The sequence below is a fragment of the Anopheles nili genome, chromosome 2 (assembly GCF_943737925.1).
Source record: "Anopheles nili chromosome 2, idAnoNiliSN_F5_01, whole genome shotgun sequence".
NCBI lineage: Eukaryota > Metazoa > Arthropoda > Insecta > Diptera > Culicidae > Anopheles > Anopheles nili.
Window position 1 is genome coordinate 25,290,243 of NC_071291.1, and position 22,168 is coordinate 25,312,410.

The following is a 22,168-nucleotide window of genomic DNA, read 5'->3' on the forward strand; positions in this document are numbered from 1 at the left end:
AGGTGTGTGAACGTGGTCTTCTTTCGGGATAGTTAGTTACTGTTAACATCTTAAAAATAATATCAAAATTGGCACGGCAGCAGTTGATTTTTGTGTGTTAAAGGTAACATGCTTTCGTGATAACGGGTCCGGTAAAAGATTTGAACAAATCGCTGTTCACGGAAGCAGTTAACTAATTATTGGCCAAACTCCAATAACAAAATATACGCTAGCAAATGTTTCCCAAATTAACTACGTGCATTCTCTAACATACATTCAGATCAGTTGCAGCCAAATCAGTTGGACTTTGGAATTCGAGATAAACGGAACAACACCGCGCCACGGGAACGTTTACCTCAAGTGGGCTCTCGAAGTTAAGCAAGAAGGTAAGTGGAGTTCCTATTTCGAGCAAATTATTGCGACATTTTGGGGGCAGGCTTAATGGATCAGGCTAAACATAATTTACTCGTAATCGACTGAACGTCGGACAGATGATGTGCGTATCCGGTGTGTGTCTGTCGGTTGACTAATTAAATTTACTACCAAACTTTTGTGCTATGCGGCGCGGATATGTGCTGTTCGTTTGGCAAGATTTATTTGCTTTGAAACAATGCGTAACCGATACATAACACGATGCAATGTAAGTAGAATAGTCGGATTTATCACCAGGATAGGGCACCGACACATAAGCACGTTCAAACGAAAAAGACATAGTTGATTCTAACATGGTTTTCTCTTTCTTTTAGTCCTTCGAAACCAAAGAAGTCCCTCGCCAACTTCCCGCTTGGCTCGATTGTCACCGGAAACCAGTTTCGATGATCCTTCGGCTGTACGCCATGTTGATCTTCTGCTGGGATGTGTTGATCATCCTGGTCCAGTTGTTTCTCACTCTCTTACGGTCTGTGTTTCATCTCGTGCGGCCACCGAAAGCGAAGAGCCTTAGCGGAGAAGTAGCTGCTGTACGTGGATGTGCCCGAAGTGGTTTTTTTTCTTTCTTTGTAACAAAACTCACCCAAGATCGATTTCCGTTTGCAGGTTGTAGGCAGCAGTCGTGGAGTTGGATACGATCTAGCCATTCAATTAGCGACTCTCGGGGTGAAGGTTGCGTGCGTTGACGTGAATGCCACCGAAAACGAGCTCTTAGTGAAGAAGATCCGATCCTGCAGTGGAGTGGCCAATGCATACGCGTGCGATGTAACGAACAAGGCGGAAGTCAACCGAACGGTGGCAGCTATCGAGAATAACTTTGGCACCATAAGCATGTTGTTCCACTGCTGCAACGTGCCGAGTGCTCGGAGTTTGGTAACCGAACCGCCTCCGATCGAGTTCACGCTAAATGTCGGCGTAGTTTCTCATTTTTTGGTAAGTAGCTCGCGCACTTCGTAATGGCTATGTTTCAATGTAACAGCTTCCCTTCTATTCCCCGGCAGCTTCTCGAAGCAATACTACCCAAGATGAAGAAAGCTTCACGCGGACACGTTGTCTTTCTCACGTCGGTTGCCGGCGTTAGTGGCCTCAAGCATCAGATGCCCCTCGCAGTGTCTCAGTTCGCCGTGCAGGGACTCTACGAGTCGACGCTGGAGGAATTGCGCATTGAAAAGTGCCAACACACGATCCACACGACGCTGGTGCACATTTACCCGTTCATCATAACCGACCACTGCCTGAACGACATCCGGTTGCGCATTTCGTCCGCATTCGGGCGTATCAAGTCGGATGAAGCGGCTCGCCGCATAATCGCCGGTGTCCGACGCAACGAACTTGAAATTAGCATCCCCAAGTATCTGCTGTACGTGAGCCATTTGCTTCGACTGCTTCCGCGTCGAGCGACGCTGCTGCTACGAGAATTGATCGACACCGGGCTGGATCTGTAGTGTCTGGCAGAGATAAACCCACAAGAACGATAACGCGCGCACCAAAAGCACCATGACCGTGCACGATTGAAGTTATACACTAGTTTTGTTTTCTATTACGTTTGCTTTAAACATTATTTGTTTTCTCGAAATAAGTTATACGCAGTATGTACCCCGTAAGAAAGTAACATGAACAAAAAAAACTAAAATATAATAAACATCCGATCGTGAGCAATCAACTCATCATTGGAAACGATCAATCCACGGAATGGAAAATTTTATACATTTTGAAAATCAAAACTGAAATAAGTAGGCTCATCATATGTTGAATATGAAATGTTGAAAAAAGGCTCTAACGATTTTCGGATATCTAATGAAGAATTAAATGACACGCTTCGGTGTAGTTCATTATACAGAGTTGTTTCTTGTTGTCGTATTCTATTCGAAAAGTAATCGAAACAAACCCACCGGTATGGGATCACGATCATTTGCACACGTATAGACGCGTGAACTCACAGCAAACCGATTGCATTTATGAGTGCTAGTGTTTCTGTAGAAAATGAGCAAACAATAGGCGCAGTGTGACTGACGACGCTGACTAAATCAAACCTTGGCGCTCACTCGCATCGAAACGGAACTTGTGCTACATTTATACACTAAATAACGCACGAGTGCTAATTCCTTACAAGTAGGACACTATGGGCCAGGATCCTCTTCCCGAAGGCGCACGATCGCACAAATACATTCGCGCACCTTCATCGCACGAGCTGGTCACCGCGGTCACGCGGCACGTATGCGAATAATGATCGATACTTGTAGCCGGCCGATCATTTTGACCGGGACGTAATCGTTACTCCGATGTACCAGCAAAAATGATGTCGAAACTCGCGCTCATCTTGAGGAGATGGTAAAAACTATTCCTCGGTGACTCTGCGACGTTCTGCCACATCCCGTAGGGACTACGGGTCCGTACCTGCTTATTGCCGATCTTTGGACAGTATGATTAAATAGTTGATAGTACACGTTGAGGCTGACTATTGCTAGAATATGGTTACATTTGTACGGAGAAGGAACGGAAAAACTCAAACTGCCTTGTATATGTTATTTACATTCATACGTTCATAGAGCTAGAATGCACTATGCTCTCTTCAACACTGGCTTCTGAACAGAGTGGAAACGAACGCTGTTTCTCCTACGCAAATAAAGGAACTAAGCGGAAGAAGTCAATAAACCTACCTAAACTTAAAGCGTGTATACACCTGTTTTGAACAGTTTACTACCCCACGCATCATACCTTACACCATACGGTGGTGCGTATTACGTTGCCGCTTGTTCCAAAAAGCTCGAAAAGTTAGTAAAACACCCTTTACTAGTTTCAGTACATTCTCCGATCAGTGCTGTTGCGGTAGTAAAAACCAACAGAGAACCCCTTAACCTAGCGAGCAGCGAGGAAGGGCAGGGAAAATAAACCCAATTACGACACGACCTGAAGCGGTCATGAATTCTGGTAGCTACACCCTAAAGAATCCACTAGAGTACATTCGCAATCCCCGCTCCACGCTGATGAAAACTTCTAATTAGCTTGCAACGCCCGTTGATCATGCTAACATTCGCTTTGTACAAGACAACGATGTTCCTGTTCCGCTTCGTGTGGCTTAGTGATTGTTATCACTCTGTTACGATACCATCGTCGCTGTACGCCTATCTCACAGGATAGCGCGCTTGCTCCCTACTTGTTTTTTGTGCCGTTTATCATCAGTGTTGCATCTTACTTGTATATCGTGTGCGTTTTAACGCTTCCTTTCCTACGCCCCACTGTCAAGACGAGGAGGAGCAAGCTCATGGCGCCAGACGCCGTTCAGGATCAGGAGCTGCGATCAATGGCATTGGCGACTTCATGTGATGCAAAATGTTTTGTAAGTAGTTTATCCACCGCAAGGGATCCAATTGGTTTTTGTTCTGTTTCGATACTTTTTTGTGACTAAGTGTGTAGGACAGCAGCGAACGCTCCGTGTCCTTTCGTCCTCGTGCTGTTTCACACACACACACGCATAACAATACCTTTTTTTACAGTAAACACTACAACCATTTACACTATAGGGTAACATTAGCACGAAAAGAGGGGCTGTGTCTTAACTGATAAATTTGCAATGCTTGTTCATTCACTTGGTGTGACTTAGAGTTAGCTCATTCACAATGTCTTCAGTTAGATCTCTTTAGTTTGTTAAGTGATCTTTTGTGTGTGAGGCACACTGACTGCGGCCGCACAATTCTAGCTGCGAGATTAGAGAGAACGAAAAGCGAAGATACGAAGCCGATGCAGCCAGCCGCATTTAGCTCAGCAAGTACACGCACATTACGTTCGTGTAGTTGATCAACATTAAAATCAGCTGCAGGTGCACGTACGTCGAGGTAATGAAAAACAGATGTATCAGCAGATACCGCAGCAAGTCCTGATGCACAACCGTCGGTGGAATGGTGCAGGTGGCCGGCCACGTGCCGGTGCGGTAAAATTCCTCAAGCAATTTTTCCTTCTCGTAAAACCGATTGTATAACCACTGGGTTAAAGATTCACTTTCACGCGGAACCTAGGGGAAAGTGTAGGACGAAAATGTTGCTGGTTAGTGGGCGAAACGAATGATCGAATAAATGCTACTACCTCCGAGCTATGGTAAAGTTTGTAGAATAAAAAGGTCTGACAGGGGTCCCGTATGCCGTGCACGATGTTGGGCAAATCCAGCGGAATGCCTTGGGGATACGCAATCGTGATGTCCAGTACGTACTCTAAACAACCACCCGATTGCCCGTTCAACATTGCGTACGAGGCGTCATTACAATTATCTAAAACAGAATTTTACGAACGAACATTAACCTGTTTTTAACAGACCTGACGATCGTTTGCTTACCACAGTCATCGTCATCCTTGGTTATTGCTTCACTACTGATGATAGTGCTTTCACTGGCCGATTGTTTCACCGCGTCATGTGCCACTGGACTGCCACATCCTCCGAGCGGATTCGAAGAGGGCGAGGAGCAAATGTTGATATCGCTAGGAGCACCAAGCATATCCATGATCGCTTTCATAGCACCGACACGTGGCAAGGTGACATTGTTTAATACTGGTAGGTTATTTTTCTCAGCAAATCTGTAAACCAAACAATCAACGTAACAGTTAGCGTGCCACCTGTTTCTGTAGTAGACTGATGATAAGCGGAGAAGCCACCCTAATCGCTACGGTGCCAAACGTGTGAAACTGAAAATTGCGCGAATTATCATTAGCTGGCATATCTAGATACCTTTGGCTAACTTCCTTCCTCTTGCGTAAGAAACCACCCTCGGGAAATAGTACCATCCATTTCCGTTTCCGAGGTATATAGCACTGTAATATATGCGATTTAAGCTGCTGCAGGGATTTCTCGCGGTTATTTTTTCCCTAAAACGCCATACCGAGCCGGTTAATTAATGCGCACAAACAGACGCACGCAAAGCCAACGTGTCAAGGAATGCATACCGATGCGATGAAAAAGTCTTGATGCACGAGACTAACGGCTCCGAAGTTGGTGTACTTGAACAGCCGGTCCATGATCCACATGATGTTCGGTAGCACGCCTTTTTTGGCGTTGAAGGTCGCCATCAGAAGCGGAACGTCCGAGGTGCTCTGATGGTTCGCCAGAACCAACGTTCGCTTATCGAACGCCGTCGTTATATCGTCACCCATTTCGACCACTGGAAAGGAAACGAGTAATTAGCGGCGGATGCGTTATATGAGACTTGAGCGCGAAAGGCCCTTACGGCCCTTGTAAACCGCCCTTCGATACGATACCTTCGTAACCGGCTGTCCACGACCACATGGACACGTTCGCCAGCAACCAGTGGAACAAAATGCCTTCGATTCGATAGTAGTAGCTTTCGTGGATCTTTCGCAACGGCAACAGTAGAAACATCCACACCAGATACGTCGGCACGCAGTAGATGTTGTTGGCTACCACCAGGATGGTCCGCAGCACCGCCCATGGGTATTTTATGATATTTCTGCATGAAAATACACATCGATGTTACTGGACGACGAAATGCCGGTGGGTTGTAACAAACCATTTGCTACCGAAACGTTACACTTACCTTAAGCTATAGCACGGCATGTTGATTCGGTCGATTCGCACCGGCGGCTGTGTATAAACAGTCCTTCCGACTAGGCGTGCGGTCGTATGGAATGTTCGTTCAAACGGTTGAACTTTGCTAGCGCTCTTATCAACGGCGCCTTAATTCTACACGATCGTTCGGCCTACTAACACTCTACTGCTGCCGTGCCGTTGTTCGCGATTAATCTTCCTCACGTTGGCTAAAGGCGCGCAGCAGTTCGCGAGCAGATGTTCTAGGTTAATTTATAGTAGCACCATGCTGCGTCATCCACGGGCGCTTCTGCTTGAGGTGACAATGCTGAGATGACGATTGACATCAGTGGCAGAAAGCAGATTAGCGTACGGGACCTGGTCACACGGAGCGGGTGTCAGACCGTGTCGTCGGTTTCCTGCGCAGTTTACCACTACGGTTGCTATACGGGCGTTTGAACTGCTCCACTTTAACACGGGTGCGACGGTTCCATTGAAACGTTATCGAAGCGCTGCAGCAAAAAGCGTCCTCCAGCGGATACATTGATTTGTTACGCAGTCCTGCCGACGGTTGAGAAAAGAAGAGGGCAAAGAAACATATGTAACCCAGCAGCATATCGTGCTATCGCTGTTATCAGACGAATTTAAAAATATTCCGGATAAATATGCGATAAATTAAACAGTGTATCCAAGTATACCGATACAATTATCTTCGCTATGGCAACTGCTGAGCAACTGGTGTGCTCAAACACATAAGAAGGTTCATAGAAACAAACCGATAATGCATTCTTGTCATTTTTGGTTGTATACATTATAATCCGGCACCGGAAATCGTGACGAGCATTGCCCGATCGGAAGATTTTAACTGCCAAAAGTCCAAAAGTCGACCGCGAATTGATAAGAGGTAATCGTTCGCATTCGCCGTTGATTTTGTGTGCGCTGCATGCGTAAATCAAAACATACGGCATTGTGTGTAAACACAAGCGCACGCTCTACGCCGCGGGAATCTTCGCTGTTTCGCAGCTGATAACGGCACGGAGCATACCGCCAAGGTGTAGATCTTAGATTAGGAAGGGTGAGCAATGCGCCGCATGCGATAAGGACACATTTCCGTGAATCATAAGACGCCAAAACACGCGACCACCACAGCACACACAGGCATACAGAATCGATCAATAACGAATTACTGTCGCGTTCCTATCGCGGGACCGCATGTGGAGTGAGATATGTCTGCGGCCTGAGGAGCGCGTCGCAAAGCCTGTTTCCGATTTTGCACTATTTGCGATGACTCACGCGCGCGACTACTGGACCGGCATTAGGTGCGCCGTTCGACCTAAGACGACATGGATACACATTTTCGTTCGGCTGCAGAGCCGTTTTGTTTCGCCGCAAGGCACACACATTGAATGTTTATCGATTTTTCCCGTGCTATGCACATCTCAGATGGGACATCCAATATGTAGGGCTGCCTTGACTGGAACAACATACGGTTCTCTTGTGCCTTTAACCGGACGTGCTTTCGGGCACGTTGCTGCAGGAACCACTCGGTTTTCACCTACCTCCTCCAATTCATCCCACGCGCGAAATCGTTCTATTACAGCTTACATCAAGTGCACCACTTGATTCTTTATTTCAACATCCGACTGACCTTGGCATCGGCACACACAACGGCCTAGATTTGACTAGCTTTTTCCCCTGCTTATCACACGCGCCGCCCTACACATAAAGCGAGTATTTACAGCGGAGAATATCACTTCTAAATACTCCTCGATATAACTGTGATTTGGAGGGTAGATACCCTCTTTTTATGGAATGTCCGTCCGGCGCTTGCTACTTGTTTCTGCTAGTTTTTTCTCTATTTTTTTCGTGCTTTTTCGGCATTCGGGTGCCCAACACTGTTTGTAAGCCTTGACAGCTGCAATATTCTAGCCGTTATTATCGTTGCACAAGATGTACATAGCGCCGCATTATTTCGCGATTTTCAAAACTGTCGCAAATGTACATTTTATTTAAAAATCCATAAGAATCAAGAAGTAACATTAATTTTATAAAAAAACTGATTTTAGGTTAAAAAAACGTTAAATGTTTATGACTTTGTAATACAAAATACTAAGGATCATTATTCATCACTTGTGCAGAAAAGTGTGGAATATTTTGCTGATTTTCCCCTCTTTCCTTCTCTTTGTTTTCTATTATATCTTTGAGTTAGCATTGTTCAAGAAAGTAAGACTTGTATTCCAATAATCATCCGCAATAAGAGTATTGAGTAAGATTGGTCAAGTTCAACGTTTTTCGATGTATGATGTTCGAATACACTTTTGTAAGATCATACCTCACGATTGATAACTCAATTCAGATATTTATGTGTATTAAACGAAATGGGTCTGAACTTCGTTCCGTCATAACACGAGAATCTTCAATTTGCCAGGCCAAAACTAAAACTACCTTAGTTTTTACGGTTTTGTGCTATTATCATAGTTTTTCAAAACCCATTTCAAAACCCTCTGTTACTATTCGCGATAAACATCGTTCGAACTAACCCAACCAGGCATTGTAAACCAACGTGATAACCTCAATCTTGACAGCACAGTGTTTCAACAAATCATCGTCGTCCCGCAAATAAAGAGAGATTTGATTGTAAATTTTCAATACAGTTTGTGCGTGCAAAGGATTCAATCGGCGTACCCAAAATGTCTACCACTGAAAAAGTTGAAGAGCCCGTCGTGAAATCTAAAGGCAAAGAGAAGGAAGAAGAGAAGACTGAACTGGTAAGTGTAGAATTCCCGGCACAGCGAAACGCGGCTTCAATCTGCCTCGTCATCCTTAGTAGCCCATGTTTTCCGGTGATACAGTTTATTCCGGCTGATTTTATTCACGTCTGATTTTATTGATCATCTCCACAGTCCGACGAAGATAAGCAGCTGCAAGATGAGCTCAATATGCTGGTAGAACGGCTACAGGAGTCGGACGCGGATCTTTACCGTCCATCCCTCGAAGCGATGGCGAATCTGATTCGCGCGTCCACAACATCGATGACGTCTGTGCCGAAGCCGCTGAAATTTATGCGCCAGCACTACGAAACGATGAAGGAGATTCATAAGAAAATGACGGCCAAGTTGAAGGACGTGAACACGTTGAAACTGTGCGCAGAAATCATCTCCGTGTTGGCGATGACAATGGGCACCGGTAAGGAATGTCTCGTCTATCGGCTGCTGAGCGACAACAGCACAGAAAATATCGGCGAATGGGGACACGAATACGTGCGGCATCTGTCCGGTGAAATTGCTGCAAACTGGCCCGAATCGACGGATAATCTTTTCAAGAATCGGCTGATCGAGCTGATCCACCAGATCATCCCGTATAATATGGCGCACAACGCCGAGGCAGAGGCGTGTGATCTGCTGATGGAAATCGAGAGACTCGATCTGTTGGAAAACTACGTAGACGAGAGCGCCTATCCGCGCGTGTGCCTGTATTTACAGAGCTGCGTTCCGTATGTGGCTGAGCCGGAGAACATTAGCTTGCTGAAATGCGCCCTTAATTTATCGCGCAAATTCAACCAACACACGCAGGCGATGCGTCTCGCGATGATGATCAACGATACGGAGTTGATCAAGGAAATCTTCATGTCTTGTGCGGACAGCGCAGTACAGAAACAGTTGGCGTTTATGCTCGGTCGGCAGCAGATCTTCCTCGAGCTCCCGGAAGGTAGCAACGACTACGACGATCTGGTAGAGATCATGTCCAATTCGCACTTGAACCATCATTTCCTTAATCTTGCCCGTGAGCTGGACATCATGGAGCCTAAAACGCCAGAGGATGTTTACAAATCGCACTTGGACAACTCGCGAGCTCCTTTCGGTTCTCAAATCGATTCAGCGCGACAGAACCTTGCCGCCAGCTTTGTGAATGGATTCGTGAACGCTGGTTTTGGACAAGATAAGCTGCTGATGGAAGACGGAAACAAGTGGCTGTATAAGAACAAAGAGCACGGAATGCTCAGTGCTACGGCGTCGTTGGGTTTGATCCTGCTGTGGGACGTCGATGGAGGTCTTACGCCGATCGATAAGTATTTGTACTCGAATGAGGACTACATAAAATCTGGCGCTTTGCTCGCTTGTGGCATCGTCAACTGTGGCGTACGGAACGAAGTCGATCCGGCGCTGGCCCTGCTGTCCGATTACGTGCTCCACCAGAACAGCACGATGCGCATTGGAGCCATTCTTGGGTTAGGCCTAGCTTACGCAGGTTCGAATCGATCGGTCGTGCTAGAATTGATTGGATCCGTGTTTACCACCGAACGTCGGACTGGATCGAACATGGAAGTAATGGGAATTGCAGCCCTCTCGCTCGGTATGATTGCAGTTGGATCCTGCAATAGCGAGGTGACCGAGGTGCTGTTGCAGATCATCATGGATCGCAGTGAGGCCGATCTCAAAGACACCTACGCTCGTTTCCTGCCTCTTGGTCTCGGCCTGGTCTATCTCGGACGGCAGGAAGCAGTCGAGGCGGTTACGGCTGCGCTCGAGATCGTTGCCGAACCGTTCCGCTCGATGGCCACTACGATGGTAGAAATCTGCGCGTATGCGGGCACTGGCAATGTGCTCAAAATCCAGCAACTATTGCATCTTTGCTCTGAGCACTACGAACCTGCTGCATCGACTGAGGAACCGGCATCGAAGAAATCTGATCCGAAGGAGTCCGCTAAGGAGAAGGAGGACAAAGAGAAAGATCTCTCCGGTTGCCAAGCCGTAGCCGTACTCGGTATTGCGCTCATCGCGATGGGCGAAGAGATCGGGGCCGAGATGGCGTTCCGCTCTTTCGGCAATCTGCTACGTTACTGCGAACCGTGCATTCGCCGCGCGGTTCCTTTGGCGCTTGGTTTGATTTCGGTTTCAAACCCTAAGCTTAACATTTTGGACACGCTGAGCAAATTTTCGCACGACAGCGACGCCGAAGTGGCCCACAACGCCATTTTCGCTATGGGACTCGTCGGAGCAGGCACGAACAATGCGCGTTTGGCGTCGATGTTGCGTCAGCTTGCGCAATATCATGCAAAGGATCCCAACAATCTCTTCATGGTGCGCATCGCACAGGGTCTCACCCATTTGGGTAAGGGCACATTCACCATCAGTCCCTATCATAGCGACCGGCAGCTCATGAGCCCGGTAGCAGTTGCAGGGCTGATGGCAGCTCTCGTCTCCTTCCTGGACGTAAAGAATAGTAAGTAACGGAGCTCTGTGAGATGGGTGGTGTGAATTTTTCGATATAATCATCGTTTCTTTTTTTTTTTTTCTAGTCATCCTTGGAAAGTCGCACTATCTGCTTTATACTCTCACTACCGCCATGCAGCCGCGCATGCTGATTACCTTCACCGAAGACTTGAACTCATGTCCCGTCCCCGTTCGCGTCGGAATGGTATGTACCGGGACACAACGATTTCAGAGTTTTATAGACTCCCATTTAACCGTCTGCGTCTGTTTCTTTTCCAGGCCGTGGACGTTGTTGGACAGGCTGGTAAACCGAAGACGATTACTGGCTTCCAGACGCACACTACGCCGGTGCTGCTGGCAATGGGAGAACGTGCAGAGCTCGCGACTGAGGAGTACATCTCCCTTACTCCGATCATGGAGGGCTTTTGCATTTTGCGAAAAAATCCCAACTATGTCCCATAAGCGGAGCAAACATCGGCGTAGTTTGTGCATAGTGGCATCGATTCCATCGCGTATCACACTAAGCAGTGAACAATGTCATCATTTGGAACAGCTCTATGCCGTTTATGCGTAGGAAGCATCAATCAGCTACAGACAGCTAAAGAGTGTCGGTTTATTGTTGCTTGTCTATTGCGTTGAATAACATTTACTTATACTATTAGGATCGTAATAAATATTAATTTTTCAAAAGCGATATCACCTCACGTGTTGTTGGTTCGATTTCTGCCTCTTCCGGAGGAAGCTCCTCTGGTGTTTGTGGTACTGCCCCCACGGCTACTTCCACTGGATGAGGGCTTCTGCTTTCGCTCCAGTGACATCTGTTTTAACTTTTGCGTTAGGCGCACCTGTGCTTTCTGCTTTTCGTACTGTTCCGCTTTTGCTTTACCGGTCATCGGATGGAGAAACAGTTCTCGTTCTTTGCGTTTTACTGCTTCGCCACAACCGTGGATTTCGGGAAGGCTGTGTTTGAAGCAAAAGCGATCTTTACAAAATGAGCAGTCCGTCCCAACGAGGTTGGTTTTTTGCTTGCATCCTTTGAAATCGCATGTCAAGTCGACGATTTTCACAGCCTCTAGCACAGTATCGAGGTTCTTTTCCACCACTTCGGTTTTGATTGGCTCCAGCAACTCGGCCGCCTTGGTCACCACTTTTGGATCTGTGTTTAGCACCAGTTCCGGCGGATTAACTTCCGGTATGGCATTTATATCTGCAAGTTTATTCGGCTTTTTCTTGCTCATTTTGGTGGATGACGAAAGAAGACTACGATTGGTTCTTTCTCGTCTTATACGAAAATAAACTTGTCTTTTAAGTTACAATATCCGGGCGACTACTTCCGCACATGTTCAAAGGAATACTACTGTTTGTTTGAAAGCGCTCTGTTCTAGTAGTTATACGCTGTCTCGTAAGAGCTGCAATCAAACGTAAACAAATCGACAGCTGCGATGTTTTACGTATTCTTGACGTTTGATGAAAATTTTGACAACTCGAGAATATAAAAAAATAAGAACTTTTCTGGGGAGACGTGTAAGTTTTTCTTCGTTTGCTTGAAACATTCGCAATAAAATTGCATTTTCGCGGGTTTTTCTCGTCCAACGTTTACACGGAGGACTGCTTTAATAACGTGGTTCATCTAATTATCTAGCACATGCAGTACGGTGGGTGGAATTTTGTTTGCGGATGGAATAATAGGCGCTGGTCGGAATAAACAACGCAGCAGTGAAAATGAGCAGCTCGGATAACTTGGAGCTCTCGTTTAAAGATCTCTCCCTCGACGGGAGTTCGAACAGTGAGGATAATAGTAAAATTTTGAAATGGAATCTGCAGCTCAAGGAATTGTACAAGCTGGCATACAACTTCTACAAAGGTACGGTATCATGGAGCATAAGTTAGTGCGTTACCATATCGTTTACAAAACACTCCCCCTCCCCGTTTCAGAACAATCTGGAAAAGCGGTGCACTTGAGCTACGAGGATAATTTGAAGGTATTGCGAAACTAGTATGTCATATTAACTTACAGCTAAATACGCAACTGTTTTCGTTCGTTTTTTTAGCTTATAGCTTTCACACAACAGGCTGCTCATGGGGCGCTAGACCTGACTAACGCCCCTCCACTGGGAATGTTCGATGTCATCGGGAAGGATCGTAGAATAGCATGGCAACAGCTTGGGACCATCACTAAGCTACAGGCAATGGAAGGTTTCATCGACTTACTGGATCGTCTATGTCCATTGTTCAAGCCGTACGTCGAAGCAATCAAAAAGGACAAAGAAGAGAAAGCTCGCCGGGCGGAACAGGAACAGATCCAACGCACCGAAGCTCTGGCGGCGGAGAAAGTACGCCTTGAAGAGCTCCAGCGCCTTGAGGATGAAAAGAATCGTGAAGAGATGCAGCGGCGTCAGCTGCAGGATGCGCTCAACCTGCAGACGTACCACCAGTTTAAGGATTACGCGGAAATCCAGTTTCCCGGGAATCCTGATCAGCAAGCCGTACTAATTCGGCAGCTACAAAATGAGCATTACCACCAGTACATGCAGCAGCTTCAAGCGCAAGTTGCCTCGAACCTAGCTCGATTGAAACGCGGATCCGATGGGGACGACGTCGAAACCCCTATTCCGGGGGTCTGTGAGAACGGCACTGAGACGACCGAACGAGGAGAATTTACGAATGCTAACACTAAGGAGAATAGTCAATTCGAGTTTAAGGAACAGTGCGACAGCGACAACGATTCTGGTGGTAAGCAAGGGAGAAAGACGCCTAGCATTAGCGGCCATGTGCAATTTGCCTGTCCCTTTTCGCAGATTACGCAGTGATCAGTCCGGCGAACATGTGGACAAAACCAGACATCAAATTGTTCAAGCAAGAGGTAATGGCCGGCAAGGGTGATGGAGTGATACGCGTAAATCACGGCGATACAGTTACGGTAAGAGAGCGGAATTGAAGTGATCCTTGACAAAAATATAGCGAATCTTAACGGCGATTGTTCTCTTCCTTAGGTTAAAGTTCCAACGCACGAAGGTGGTTCGTGTTTGTTCTGGGAGTTTGCTACCGACAGCTATGACATCGGGTTCGGTGTGTACTTCGAATGGGGCAAGCCTCCGACCACCGAAGTTTCGGTGCATATTAGCGAAAGCGATGAAGACGACGATACGATAGAGGAAGACGAAGGTATGATTGATAAGACGCGCACCTTGCTTTGTTGCTCATGTCCAAATGATTTTTCTTCTCATTTTCGTATGCCAATCATCTTAGAAGTAATTTGCGCGGAAGATCTTGAATGTGGACCGGTGCAGAGCAATGCAACGAGTACCGCCGCGAGTGTGCTCGGGACGCGTAATCCCATCTCAATCATCATACCGATCTACAGGCGCGAGTGCCACCAGGAGGTGTACGCTGGCTCGCACACGTATCCGGGCGAGGGCACGTACTTGCTCAAGTTCGACAACTCTTACAGCCTCTGGCGCCCAAAGACGCTCTACTATAAGGTTTTCTACACTCGATAATCGGCACACGCGACAACCCACACGCATAAGCCCAGTACGCGGAGGCAGGAATAAAATGGCACAGAAAGTTGATGACGTCACGCTCAAACAGGCGTGCGAACATTGGAAACAAAGTGGAACTATATCTAGATGAAATACTATATCGAATAACGACAAACTGTCCTTCCCATTCGCTGTGTCGTGCAATATCTCGTTAATGTAATTCATGAACCGTTGTTTATGGCGACGTGTCCGGACGCGGCCGCCCCGGAATGTTGCAAAGGAGCTGCCCAGCGTTAGCACATTGTTCCCTAATTCAATAGAGTATATTAGTTGCAATAGTTACGAACGGAGGGAAGAAGCATATCCGTGTTCCGTTGTATCCGAGTCTATTAGCGAATGGGGGGGATCGATCGATCTATTGGGATCGATCAATGCTGGATGATTCATTCCAAGTATTTAACCGCATGTATGCATTATTCGTAGCCCAGAAAACACTCCAGCTCCCTCGTACCATCCTCCTACCCTGGCAGCGAGCACAAGGCGCAAAGGGTGTGTGTGTGATAGCAGTGAGGCGCGTGGAGCGAGTGATTCGTAAACCAACCCGATCAACCCAGCACACTTAAACGATAATGGATGTTGATTGTTCAGTGGATTGTAAAACTGTACAAGCAAGCCCGTGGTAAAGAGAAAATAAACTGGCAAATGGTATACATTTTGTTCAATGTAAACAACGGCTGGATTGGCTTTGATGATGGCGGTCCTTCGGTTCGGTCGGTCGCAAGAGAAAAGACCCATTATTCCGCCCGGTGCGAATTACCTCCAACGCGCGGCTGCGGTTCCGGGATCCGAAGGTAATAAATCACCGGCGTATCGCGGTGGGGCCATTCATTATTTCCACCTAAAGCCCAACATAATCCACCTGCAGGAAATGCATCGTTTACCTACGTACGAGCAGTATCCGAAGTTTTTTTCCCCGAACCATCACTTCCCTTTACGGGCGCCCCCTTCTCCCCAGTCGGGTGGCATAGGATAGATTTTAAATTTCCGATTTCCGCCCTTGGACGGAACCACCGTGGGGTTCGGGTCGAAGGGTCACCGAGGGGGCGAACGGCCGCGCCACAACCAACCAGCCATTATCGTTTGTCAGCACGCGTGTACCTGCGTCGTTGAGCTGTTCCACCACACGCGTTGTGCCCCCGCCCCGGATGAACCGGAAAATCTCGCTTTTCCCGGTCCCTTCGCCATCAAGCGCGGTGGTTCGCCGGCTGCGCGACGGGAAAAATGGTCCCGACTGATAACGGGACAGACAATTGGCCTTAAACAAACAAACGAACGTGGAAGCCAAGGCCCCCGAAAGGGTGGTGTGCCGTGGGAGTGGGCGAAAATCTAGATTTCCAGATGCGAACACCCCCTCAGAGGCCAGGGGCGTTTGGGCACTGGCCCGCTCCTGATCCCTTGCTTGCCCTGGGACGAAGCGGAGGTGCACGGTCACTCACGTGCGCGACAAACGATGGGAAAAATGACACTAATCAATGTCCAATCTGTCTAATGGCGGTGGGGGTGTCTTATGGAAAACAGCAAACGATAATGGCCATCAAAGTGTGCTCAGTTTCCAGCCACCAGGGGCTAGGTACCGGCGATTGGGGAGCCACACGGGAGCCGCACGATGTGTCAAGGCTGTGCATTACGGGCACGGAATGAACAACGGCGGATGTGGCATGAGGCCGGTTCCAGCCTCGCATCAACAACAGCAACAGCGTAGCTGACAACTGGCAAAGAAAACAGCCCCGTGGAAATGTCGCTACTTTTTCGCCGATCGGCGGCAGAAACAACAAAAAAAACCACACATTCATATGCTTCATTCATATGGATCGTTACGCCGGTCGGTATCTTTTCCACGATCACCCGATCCGACATCCGATCATTGTGTTTGCCCCATGCTAATGTAACCGTTGCATTTCCGCGACAAAACGGCCGGCCAGCAGCTGTGCCGGCTGGTGTCAGATAACAGCAAGGGTACGAAAATGCATTCATTTCAATTCCATTTTCAGAAGAGACGGCGTTTTACCTCGGTAGCCCACAGCCCCGAAACGAAGGGCCACCTAATGACGCCTAAAGGACGCACAACCTTGAACAGCTACCACCTTCGCGTGCGAAGTAATTGATAAATACGGCGCCGCTTAAATTATTGATCGTTCGACAACGGCGTCTGTTATCATTTGATTAGCGTGCCTCCCGAGAAACGTGTTCGAGCCCTTGCAGCTGGAGGCTCTATTAATATTGCTTCATTTGCACAGCCCATTTTGAGCATCGCGATAATGCTCTGCAGGGCATCTTGGCCGTTGTCGCATCATTGAACACATCGATCTTTGGTCCTCTCCGCGCCCTGCGGGTGGGCTTTTCGTGTTCGTGGGTTGTAAGGCTGTTTTCTTTCTTCTTTTTCTCCTCCTTCTGCAGTTGTTTGTCACGATGATGACATATTTTTTTTTGTTGCTGTTCTCGCTCGCCACCGTTGTGGAATTGCTTATCAACGATGGGATGTTGACTTTTAAAATTACCATACCGTATGCACAATCACACGCGCCCACACACACGCTGCACACCTTCGGATTCGGTCCAGTTTTGCCCCGCCAATGTTCTTGCTGAGATAGGCTAGCTCACAGCTCGCTGCAGATCCAACCAGATTGACCAGTGTTCAGATGTTGGAGGAACCGATGGGGAACCAGCGTGGGAGGTTGGCAAATTTTGTAAGGCACAGTAACTGCAGCCTCTGTGCTCGTGTGCACCTTTCCGGCCAACGGGAATGGGTAGCACAAACAGTAATGAGCTAAACAAAACATAAAACAAGCTGGCGCTTTTCTCGTGACAACCTTGCGCATCCATTTACACTTCTCGAGCCATACCACGTTCCGGTCTGCTGGACGTGGTTTTGAGAGATATTCACGATGATTTGTAACTTACTTAATGTTTTTTTTTGTGTGTTGCTTCTCCAAGTTAAACTCACCTCCAGGAATAGCACCAACCCGCTTGGGCTTTGTTCGCAGCCGGCTCCAGTTTCTTGCAGTAGGCGTAAAAACGAGCAAAGTCGGCAGCTAGTAATTGCCCAATCGACCTGGCTACCAGGCGCGACCAATTCCTGGAGCCAACATTACGCATCGTCCGCCAGAGGGCGCTAGTAGCGGCGTGGCATTATGTCCGCACATTTTCCGCAGCAGGCCATGGGAAAACGCACACGCGCAGGGCTTTGCTAATGTGTGCCGGGTCGGTTAATTAGAACCTTTACTCACTCGGTTTCCTCCGAGCGGGCGAGAATTTCTTTGTTGATAAAGCAATAATGAGTCAGCCTGCCCTCGGACGACCGTTGCCGTCGGCGGCACGAGATGGCGATGCGCCGCAAAGTGCATACAGATTTCAGGCGGAACGCGCGTTTATGCAACAGCTGACATTTAGGTTGCACCACCCACCGGCCCGGGTGGGGTGGCGATAAATGAAAATCAACGTGACGATCTCGGTGCAGGTGCTAGCCGCGAGATGGAAGCTGTCAATGGGGGGTTTAAGATGGGGAAAAAAGAGGGCTACGGGTGTGGGGGGACAGACACATTGCGACATTTTTCCCCGGTCACTCGAGAGGCTCCGTCACATTCTTAAAACTAATCGATGGCCGGGATGCCATCCGGAACGAGCGCGACGATAAGTCGAAGGGCACATTGTTCCTGCGGTTGCGGGCAGAAGCGCTCGAATTGCACGGCAAGAAATTCAATTTAAATGCTCCGTTTTCGTGCTTTGCCCCTACGCTTGATAAGACGGTGGAAGTTGATAAAAACGGCAATACCGAGGCCCCGAGAGATACAGCTTATCATGCGAACGAAACCCCAAAGGCTCTGGCTCGATCTGTGGGCCGTGTGATGCAAGTTTTGACGCTCGGAAAAGGCAAAGGCACCCACCCCGAGGTAGTAGCACACGGGCATTGCGAAAACGCGGGCTGCGAGTAGCTTGCCGGGAAAGAAGAGGGCCCCTTTAAATAACAAAAATAAGGGGGGAAATACTCTCCGTGGAGATAAGCAGGTACGACAATATTAAAATGACGCTCCATGCCACGTGAAACGCGACGAGCGTCAGATAAACGGAGCCGGAGCCTTGCATAATAACGCCTTGATGGAAAGGAAAGCAAAAAAAAACCTGAGCCTAAGCAAAACAAACGTAGAAGTAGCTGACAAGGCGCTCGTCTGCTGAAACATCTTCCCGGATATGGGGTCGATGGGTGGCAGCGAGGGTGAGTGAGGGGGGGGGGGGTTGAAACAAAAGGGAAACTGGTGCATTCTAGCGCGATCGCGTTGGCGAGTGATAACGAGATGACGTCGCAGGCGTCAAGCCAGCGCTCCAGATGGAAGTTCAGGTCAGATCAGTGGAGGAGTATCGAGTGGGTGGTAAGTGGGGGGTTTGGGTATGTAAATTAATTTTGCCCTTTTTTGCCCCAGATCCAGAGCTGCCGTTTGCGGTCGTAAATCGGTCGATCCGGTTCGGTGCCGGCTTGCAAAAAGAGGAAACACAAAAATCCGCAACAACACGTGAAATGGGCACACGCGCTTTTGCGCTGGGAAAAACTTGTTATCCTTTGCCCGGTGGCCGTTGTGGTGGTGGTGGTGGTGATGGAGGTGCTTCTTGTTCCCGGTTGCAGGGTCTAAATTACGCCTCGCTTCGTGGATCCCTTTTGCTCTCGTTTCTCGGTTGGGATTTTGGGCCAGGCCCTTCGCCGCAGCGTAGGGTTGCTGCTTTGGATCGTTTATTATGCGCCCTCAAAAGGTCAGATTACCTCAGCACGGATGCATGACGCATGTACCTTGACGGTGGCATGGTAACAAGTGCAGACCATGGATCAGTGGCTCTAAAGCGCCGTTTGGAAGGATCCTTTTTCGTGGGGATTTTTTTTCACACGTCCTTTCAAAAAAGCTTTAACGGATTCTTTGGAAGAGAATTGATTGTTATCGCGATCGCGATCTTCGTTCTGCGCGCCAGCACGGACATGATCCTGATGGGTCCTCAAACCTCTCATTCGAGGAAAAGCCACGACTTGCCGCACGTGTGGGAAACGCTGGATGCAATTTTTACTCGTGCCTCGTGGATGACGCGTTCGATTGTTCGATCAAATGAAGGGCTGAGAGGCAAAGGCTTGCATGCGATGTAAGCGCAACACCTATGCAGAACGCTACATACAAGCACCCCCCATCACCTACCCCCTTCTCCCTTCCACCCACTCATCGAGCCATGTACAAACACAAGTGCGCGCACGCACGCGCTCACGCAGCGCACGCGGCGAGAGAATTCCATTCCACAAAAACACTACAAAAAAAAGAACGGGGGTGCAAAGAAGAAAACGAAGAACGAAACGATCATCGAAACCGGGGTCAACGAATAATAGGTGTATTTAGGTCAGCGGACCATTAATGAACGCGCGCGCGCGCGGCATCGAACGGCGATCGGTGTGCGTGGCGTTGGTATGGCGTTAAAAGGCGAGCGAATCATAATAAAAATTGCACACGATCGGCGAGCCGGCCGGGGGAAGGCTAGCGATACCACCATTACAATGAATATCGGCACTTTACGGTGTGTGCGCGGATTGTGCGCAGATTTCTGTGCCACTGGTGCGTACGCAAGCACGCACGCACGCACGCACGCACGATCGTGGTTCTCGGGCGCTATAGAGGCTTCCATGTGGCCTGTTAACATGGCTGCAATTAGCGCCCTCTAGCGGTGGAGACGTTCAAAATTTCTACGATCGCCAACGGTGCTTTTGGGAAGACGATCATTTGTTGGGGTGGGCGAAGATAGGAAAAATGAATCGAAAGCATGTGATAAGTAATTTTAAGTAAGTAAACACCGATAAGCGATAAACGATAATGCGGGTTGGTAACAGACAGAAAGGAAAGACGAAAAAAAAATAATAAAAATGCACATTACTGCCCCGAACCGGGGCGCGCGACTAATTGAAGTCCGAGAGTCGCAGCAGTCAAGCGGCATAATGGCCGGCTTTACGATAATGTTAATGAGGTACAGCCACAACCACTCCGCCAACAACGCGTGTCCTGTTCCGATCCAAGGTGCGATGTAAAATTACACCATCGATGCTGTCCGAGACCAGTTTCGGACCAATCGAGCCGCACGGTTCGATCAGATAAACACACACACGCATGTTACCCTCCCCCCGAACCCATTTGTCACATTCTCGTTTGCGTTCGCGGTCGTGTGTCAGAATCAGAAGTCTAGGGGTCAAGCCCTAGGACGACCTGCCTCGATCTAGACGCGCCTGGCTGGCTGACGGTCGCGTCGGTTTCGATTGATCCTGGATTGAACTGCGCCACGGTACGACCGATCAATCATCGTGTGTGTGTGTGTGTGTGTGTGTGTGTGTGTGTGTGCATGTTTAGGAAAACAGGCTTGCCAATGAAATAAAGCACAGGGCTACTGTGATGGCAACATAAAGTAAGCATCATCGCCACGTGGAAATGACGCATCGAGCAATAATGCTGATTTTGGCAGCCCGTTTTTTTTGCTTTTTGACAGCATGTTTTCTTCCAATCGCGCGCCCGTTGCATCCGGCCAACATGCCCGCCGCTCACCGGTGGCTTCTTTTACGTGCGAACCGCGACAAGCCACGTTTTTCACACCAATCCGACAAATGGCGTCCGCTAATGAAGCTCCATTAGATTAGAGAGCCTCTTCTGGATGTGTCGTCGGTCGCACCGATGTGGCACATGCGCGTTTTTTGGTGTCTGTGTGGACCAGCGGCTGGTGTGGTAGCGGGAAAGAAGAAAAAAATGGCGCACGGGTTGGTGTCCGAGCGAGGGAGACTTCAACGATAGTATAGGATGGAAGCGCCTGGTTGTCGTTTGCGATCGATGGGGGTTTTTTTTGGGGTGATTTAGAACCAAACGAGCAGCATGCTGTTTGAGTTTTGGTTAAACAAAGTTCTGCTCATCGCTACGGCACGTTAAGGCGCGCTTTCGATTAGTCAGTTTTGGGAAAATCCCCATTTATTATACACGCTTTACGAGCGGGTTTGTTATGCCGGCTGTTTATTGACGCCAAGTGTTTACCATTCGCATTACAAAACCCAAAAGCCTCACGCTGCAAAGGAGTTCCACCGACGTTCGATAATGGGACGGAGAATTTCGGAAGACAACAAATCGAGAGAACAATAAACAAAAACACCGTACGAAACATAATTGTCTCCCGGTAGGGCGCCTCGCCTGCAGCCCTACAATTAGTGCGCCCAGCCCGTACCCGACCGGTTCGGTACTCGTCCTTGATCCTCGCAACAAAACGCCCGGACACACACACGCACACAAAAACGGTTGGCCCTTATGTACGACGCTATTCGAACCGGACGCTCCTTGCTACGGTGCTCCAGTTTCTGTTTTTTTTCAATTTCTGACGATCCAGACCCAAGGTCGTGACCTTCCCGGTGTATCAAACGCATTTCGTCAACTTCAGCGGTGGTCCTTTCGGAATGGGGGAACGGGTTTTCCAAGCCC

The 22,168-nt window shown here is 48.4% G+C and overlaps 5 protein-coding genes across 5 annotated transcripts; 3 read left to right on the forward strand and 2 right to left on the reverse strand.

Moving 5' to 3' along the window:
- The first annotated feature begins 589 nt into the window (after positions 1 to 589).
- Positions 590 to 2,175, forward strand: LOC128720300 (short-chain dehydrogenase/reductase family 16C member 6-like). Its single transcript, XM_053813962.1, has 4 exons — positions 590 to 619; positions 726 to 938; positions 1,015 to 1,341; positions 1,410 to 2,175. Exons 1-4 carry the CDS (start codon positions 590 to 592, stop codon positions 1,851 to 1,853), a joined length of 1,014 nt encoding a protein of 337 aa, XP_053669937.1. The 3' UTR covers positions 1,854 to 2,175.
- Positions 2,176 to 2,268: 93 nt separating this feature from the next.
- On the reverse strand, positions 2,269 to 5,976 carry LOC128730900 (acyl-CoA:lysophosphatidylglycerol acyltransferase 1-like). The gene is made up of 7 exons (XM_053823987.1): positions 5,952 to 5,976; positions 5,656 to 5,864; positions 5,344 to 5,558; positions 5,129 to 5,265; positions 4,739 to 4,977; positions 4,492 to 4,673; positions 2,269 to 4,420 (listed from the first exon to the last, which is right to left on the reverse strand). Exons 1-7 carry the CDS (start codon positions 5,969 to 5,971, stop codon positions 4,166 to 4,168), a joined length of 1,257 nt encoding a protein of 418 aa, XP_053679962.1. The 5' UTR covers positions 5,972 to 5,976; the 3' UTR covers positions 2,269 to 4,165.
- A 2,655-nt stretch (positions 5,977 to 8,631) lies between these two features.
- Positions 8,632 to 11,816, forward strand: LOC128730332 (26S proteasome non-ATPase regulatory subunit 2). Its single transcript, XM_053823374.1, has 4 exons — positions 8,632 to 8,709; positions 8,845 to 11,164; positions 11,241 to 11,359; positions 11,434 to 11,816. Exons 1-4 carry the CDS (start codon positions 8,632 to 8,634, stop codon positions 11,614 to 11,616), a joined length of 2,700 nt encoding a protein of 899 aa, XP_053679349.1. The 3' UTR covers positions 11,617 to 11,816.
- LOC128730333 (DNA-binding protein SMUBP-2) lies at positions 11,734 to 12,426 on the reverse strand. Its single transcript, XM_053823375.1, has one exon. The coding sequence runs from the start codon at positions 12,390 to 12,392 to the stop codon at positions 11,856 to 11,858; it is 537 nt and encodes a 178-aa protein (XP_053679350.1). The 5' UTR covers positions 12,393 to 12,426; the 3' UTR covers positions 11,734 to 11,855.
- Positions 12,427 to 12,824: 398 nt separating this feature from the next.
- On the forward strand, positions 12,825 to 15,338 carry LOC128730401 (Golgi resident protein GCP60). The gene is made up of 6 exons (XM_053823447.1): positions 12,825 to 13,018; positions 13,090 to 13,136; positions 13,206 to 13,887; positions 13,953 to 14,074; positions 14,148 to 14,319; positions 14,404 to 15,338. Exons 1-6 carry the CDS (start codon positions 12,877 to 12,879, stop codon positions 14,652 to 14,654), a joined length of 1,416 nt encoding a protein of 471 aa, XP_053679422.1. The 5' UTR covers positions 12,825 to 12,876; the 3' UTR covers positions 14,655 to 15,338.
- Positions 15,339 to 22,168: the final 6,830 nt, after the last annotated feature.

What these genes read in the sequence shown, in the direction of transcription:
- LOC128720300 (XM_053813962.1), top strand. Translation starts at nt 590, where the DNA reads ATGCGTAACCGATACATAACACGATGCAAT. An exon ending in GATACATAACACGATGCAAT is followed by an intron (nt 620 to 725) that starts GTAAGTAGAATA and finishes TCTTTCTTTTAG; the next exon opens with TCCTTCGAAACCAAAGAAGT. An exon ending in TTAGCGGAGAAGTAGCTGCT is followed by an intron (nt 939 to 1,014) that starts GTACGTGGATGT and finishes TTCCGTTTGCAG; the next exon opens with GTTGTAGGCAGCAGTCGTGG.
- LOC128730401 (XM_053823447.1), top strand. Translation starts at nt 12,877, where the DNA reads ATGAGCAGCTCGGATAACTTGGAGCTCTCGTTTAAAGATCTCTCCCTC. An exon ending in GGCATACAACTTCTACAAAG is followed by an intron (nt 13,019 to 13,089) that starts GTACGGTATCAT and finishes TCCCCGTTTCAG; the next exon opens with AACAATCTGGAAAAGCGGTG. An exon ending in ATCACGGCGATACAGTTACG is followed by an intron (nt 14,075 to 14,147) that starts GTAAGAGAGCGG and finishes TCTCTTCCTTAG; the next exon opens with GTTAAAGTTCCAACGCACGA.
- LOC128730900 (XM_053823987.1), bottom strand. Translation starts at nt 5,971, where the DNA reads ATGCCGTGCTATAGCTTAAG. An exon ending in GTGGACAGCCGGTTACGAAG is followed by an intron (nt 5,559 to 5,655) that starts GTATCGTATCGA and finishes TTTCCTTTCCAG; the next exon opens with TGGTCGAAATGGGTGACGAT. An exon ending in AAGACTTTTTCATCGCATCG is followed by an intron (nt 5,266 to 5,343) that starts GTATGCATTCCT and finishes ATGGCGTTTTAG; the next exon opens with GGAAAAAATAACCGCGAGAA.
- LOC128730333 (XM_053823375.1), bottom strand. Translation starts at nt 12,392, where the DNA reads ATGAGCAAGAAAAAGCCGAATAAACTTGCAGATATAAATGCCATACCG.
- LOC128730332 (XM_053823374.1), top strand. Translation starts at nt 8,632, where the DNA reads ATGTCTACCACTGAAAAAGTTGAAGAGCCCGTCGTGAAATCTAAAGGC. An exon ending in AAGAAGAGAAGACTGAACTG is followed by an intron (nt 8,710 to 8,844) that starts GTAAGTGTAGAA and finishes TCATCTCCACAG; the next exon opens with TCCGACGAAGATAAGCAGCT. An exon ending in CTTCCTGGACGTAAAGAATA is followed by an intron (nt 11,165 to 11,240) that starts GTAAGTAACGGA and finishes TTTTTTTTCTAG; the next exon opens with TCATCCTTGGAAAGTCGCAC.